This window comes from Setaria viridis, chromosome 9, assembly GCF_005286985.2.
Source record: "Setaria viridis chromosome 9, Setaria_viridis_v4.0, whole genome shotgun sequence".
NCBI classification, from domain to species: Eukaryota; Viridiplantae; Streptophyta; class Magnoliopsida; order Poales; family Poaceae; genus Setaria; species Setaria viridis.
Window position 1 is genome coordinate 8289008 of NC_048271.2, and position 4748 is coordinate 8293755.

Sequence of the window (4748 nt, forward strand, 5' to 3'; positions counted from 1 at the left end):
AGTAATGCAGTATTGATGTCCTCTATACAAGTTCACAAGGTATAGAGCAGTAAAGATGAAAAAACTAACATCGATAGTTTCTTATAGACTCCGTAACATCATAATGTCTCTATGTCTTATGTAAGCTACCAGTAATTTTTAACAGAAGCATGTCGTCGAGACAGAACTTTTATGAGGTATAATGAACTGTTGTTAGTGGTTTTATTCAGCATAAGGTATAAGAATTAGGGTGCTCAGATTTTCATCATCTTTATGTTTTCAGTGGAACTCTGCAGGTTATTTGTCAACACAGCTTCATTCTTTGGTGGCTAGAACGGCGACTTGCTGCCCAATGTAACTATTATGCAGATGTAGCAAATTATCAGTTTCTTTTGTTCCAAGATACATGCACAAAATTCTAATGTCTTTTTTTATAAGGAATTCTAATGTCTTTCGAGTACATGTACTGGTGCAATAGTGCGGATGTGTGATTTAGCATGCTTCTTGCTCTATTTTGATGTGTTTATTATATCTTAAATTTTAATTTAACTTGCTCGTTTCCAGAGTCAGCAGGTTCTGAAAGATGGTCATGAAGAGAAAAGGTCAATTTTGCAGTTCAGCACTCCGGACTTGATTCTTCAATACGTGTAAGCACGCCACGATGGTCCTTGTCAAATTCAGCACCCTTTTCCAATAAAATCAAACAAGACGGCCCGCCGTCTCGCACCTCTTCTCTGCATCAGCTGCCTATATGTATGTGCTGCAGCTCCATCTCCCATCACACAAACACTTTCATCACTCTCAAGAGCACCTACACAGTTCCCTACTCCATTTGCAAAGAACAATGGCGTCCCGGGCCATCGAGAGCCACCGTGCTGGTGCCGAGGTCGTCTCCGGCGGAGACGCCGCCTGCAGGAAGAAGTCCGTCGAGCTGCTGGAGGAGCTCGGCCTCCCCAAGGGCCTCCTTCCAATGGAGGACATCCAGGAGTTCGGGTACAACCGCGACACAGGGTTCATGTGGCTGGTGCAGGGGAAGAAGAAGGTCGAGCATACGTTCAAGAAGATCAAGCAGACCGTGTCTTACGCCGCCGAGGTGACGGCCTTTGCCGAGAAAGGCAAGCTGAGGAAGATCACCGGCGTGAAGACCAAGGAGCTGATGCTCTGGCTCAGCGTAGTGGAGGTGTACGTCCCTGATTCCTCGCCAGAGAAGGTCACCTTCATGACCGGCACCGGCCTCTCCGACAGCTTCGATGCTGCTGCATTTGCGCTTGGAGAATAGAGATGATGGCAAGTGCACCGGAGCGTGCTTAAAGCTGAAAAATGCTTCATGTCCCTGCATCTATCTCATGTACAGTATGTACTCCTTATGCTACACTACTGTACTTGTTTATTTGGTTCTGTAATCTGTTCGTTCTAGTGATTTGGATCACATATACTGCTAATCAACTACTCCCTCCGTTCCAAATTTTAGATCGTTTTAACTTTTTAGTTCATAGATATTATTATACATCTAGATATAATGTATAGATATTATTATACATCTAGATATAGTGTATGTGTAGGTACATAATAATATATATGAATCTAGAAAAATCAAAATGACCTACAATTTGAAACGGAAGGAGTACTTACATGAGATTGAATCGAATTTGGTTCCGACAGCATTTGAGCACGACGACGGCAAGTCGGCAACTGCTTATATATGATGGTAGAGGCAGTTAGGAAAAAAAAAGTTTGCAGTGATTAACTCTTCAATTGTATGCTCATGCTGTAATGCATGTATATCTCCCTGCAAATAAGATGACAATGAAGCCAAGACAGCTACAGGATGATAAAGCGTTAAAGACACAGGGCCCAATGCAAGCTGCTGCCATTTCCGGTGCTGTGAGGGTGTCATCGTCCGGCGAAGTTTAAGATGTAGAGAGCCGGCGACGAGGATTGAGGACAAGGTGACGCCGCCGGCAGAGCTTTGACTTCTATATGCCTCTCTCGTTGAATAGTTGTCACACCTTGAAATTTTCAAATTTTAGTATGTGAATAAAATGAATAATTAAAGAATGATTTTCTTATAATTTTAAAAAAATTTCAACATTTATTTTTCTTTACATGAAATTTAGTATAGGAAAAATAATTATTTGCTTTTCTAAATTAAATAATGTTGTTCTATGTCTGTGCATTCATGCCGATGCATCTTGGTATTGGTATTTTTTGAGTGTAAAAGTTTCAAAAATTACATTTAGACGATGTCTAGACCCTTCTGAGAAAATTTCTAGCTTTTCTAGAATTTATTCTCCTTTTCCTAGAGCTAAATCTAATGTTTGGGTGGTTATAGAATCCTTTTCTCAAGCTCCAAGTATTTTATTTGGACTCTCCGTGTCCCAAACTATCTCTGGGATTTTTTCTGGAATTTTTGGGATTTTCGAAGTATTTTTTTAACTTAAATGAATTAACATTTTTCTGTGCACGCGAGAAATGATTTCTGGAAAATAAAAACCCTTTCCTATCGTTTTGGGCTGAGCCCATGGGCTCGACCCACATCAGGCCCGCTCCCGCCCACGAAAGCGCATCGGGGCCGTGCTGCCTCCCCGGCCTAGTCGGCCATGGCGCCGCCGGCCTCTCTCCCTCGGCGTGCGTGTGCCCCTAGGTAGGGCTCCACGCCTATTTAAGGGCGAGCGCCGTGTGCCCTGCCTCCGCTGCTGCCTACGCCGCCTAGCCCCGTCCTCATTTAGCGAATCTTTGTAAAGGCCTCGTAGCGTCCCTATGCAATCACACCTCAGAAGTGTGGTATGGTGCCTGATCAGCACCGCATGGTTGGGTCTAAAGTTCTTTTGAACTTTTACGCAACTTGTGGGTAAAGATGTGCGACCTCTGCGGAGTGTAAAACTGATCGATCAGTCGTGCTCGCGGTCAAGAGCAGCCTGAACCCTCACACGATAATTGAACTTGAAGATGGACTTAAATCGTGGTTATGGTTGTGCCATATACCTATGGCTTATATTTATGTTTCTATTAACTGTGGGTTGGTATATACTTATACCTTAGTAATTAGGTGCTAATAAAATTTGACCAACTAAAAATACTTAATGCAGTCAACCAGCCAGCCTTTCCTTGTTTAAGCCTTGCATTCATGTTCTCCTTACACTTGCTGAGTACGATATGTGCTCACCCTTGTTATAACCAACGTTACTCAGAAGAAGAAGCTGCTATCTAGTTTGTAGTGAAGATGGTGCTGAGTTTTAGGCGTACACAGCCCAAGTAATCTGACTATGAAGTTTGGAGGCTACATTTCCAGGATTAAGCCTGATGGTTTCATAAATCTTTATTGTATTTTTTTACGTGATATTGTTGCTGTTATTCACTTATAATATCATTGTGTGTATGAAACTTGATCCTAGCATACATATACGCAGTACTTGGTTTTATCCATAAACCCGGGTGTAACAATAGTCAAAGTGCCAGCATCCGACGATATTTCCCATTCGTCTTCCGCTGCGACTCTGCGAGCAGATGCAGAGCGGAGGGTGGGGGTGCGGTTTCTCTTCCGGCTGAAACGGCCGGCGGCGATGGTGGCCGGCGGCGTAAAGGTCGGAGGATCAGCCACCGGGGGTAAGAGAGACTGCCGAACTAGGAGCCGCACGAAAAATTAGTATCCGAGATTAGAGGTCTATTTGTAAATAATTGGATCGCGATTAATAGTCGCGATCCAAATCAGGTGGGTTTTGCAAAAAATAGTTCCGGGCGTGGGACATGGCGCACGGCGAGGTTACCGGCAACCTCCGCGAGCCCGCAGCCGCTCCGCCTCACCCCGTCGCACTCCAAGAATCCCGCGGTCCTCCTAGGCTTCAGACCGACCGCCGTCGTGGGCGGCCGCGGCCGCGGTGCGGGGCGTAGCCCAACAAGACGCGCGCGCTCGGGCACGGCAGTGATGAACCCCAAACCGAAGCAGCTTCATGCATTTCGGATGACAAAATTGCGCTGGTGACTGCTTCATTCTTTATTTACAGTCAGAGAGTATCTGTTGCCTACCATGAAGCCTGTTTCAGACCTCCAATGAATCCTACCATGGGAAATTGGAGGTGATAGCTTGGAAACCTCAAGTGCCTCTACCTGTACCATAGCAGTGCTTGACTTCAGGGAATGAACCAATACTAGTAAGGTTTTTTAAGAAAAGGGTGATGCATGAATGATACCACAAACACAAGAAAACTTAGTGAACCTAGCAATTATATTAGCCGAGTGAAGAGCAGATGAGAATTGAGAAAGTGGAAAACAACTAGTACTGGTTGTATTTGTGAAGTTAACATGATCGAAACGAGGCTCTGTAGTAAAAAAAAACGTATGCATTGACTATGACTGGACTGACCTTTAAACTCGTTGTTCTCTTCTCCTTTTTTTTCAGAAATGGTCAAACAAAGTGACATTTCAAGAGCTCGAGTTGTTCTTGATACATCCTAAGTCTTGACGCAGATCACTGCCCATTCTCCTCAATCTGCTGAGTTATCTTCCTCAGAAGAAAGCTCCCGAATGGAGAGCCTCCTCCTGTCTGCAGTCCTGGATGGAGCTGATCACTGGATCCATAAATTTCTTCACCAGCCAATTCTCCAGGCAATTCTCCAGTCCGTAAATGCTGGATATGGAGGATCCCTCCGGTGAGTCCTGCTCCAAGCAGAGATCATTGATGACGAGGCCCTGGGATGCATCGATCCTGAGACACACCCAAGGTTTTTGCAAATGGCCATGGAAATAGCCAGGATGCAGAATGGTTCCCT

The 4748-nt window shown here is 44.6% G+C and overlaps 1 protein-coding gene across 1 annotated transcript; it reads left to right on the forward strand.

The window, feature by feature from the left end:
- The first annotated feature begins 580 nt into the window (after positions 1-580).
- On the forward strand, positions 581-1630 carry LOC117840808 (uncharacterized). Its single transcript, XM_034721343.2, has one exon. The coding sequence runs from the start codon at positions 731-733 to the stop codon at positions 1256-1258; it is 528 nt and encodes a 175-aa protein (XP_034577234.1). The 5' UTR covers positions 581-730; the 3' UTR covers positions 1259-1630.
- The last annotated feature ends 3118 nt before the right edge of the window (positions 1631-4748 follow it).

Coding starts and splice junctions, on each gene's coding strand:
- LOC117840808 (XM_034721343.2), top strand. CDS start 731: ATGTATGTGCTGCAGCTCCATCTCCCATCACACAAACACTTTCATCAC.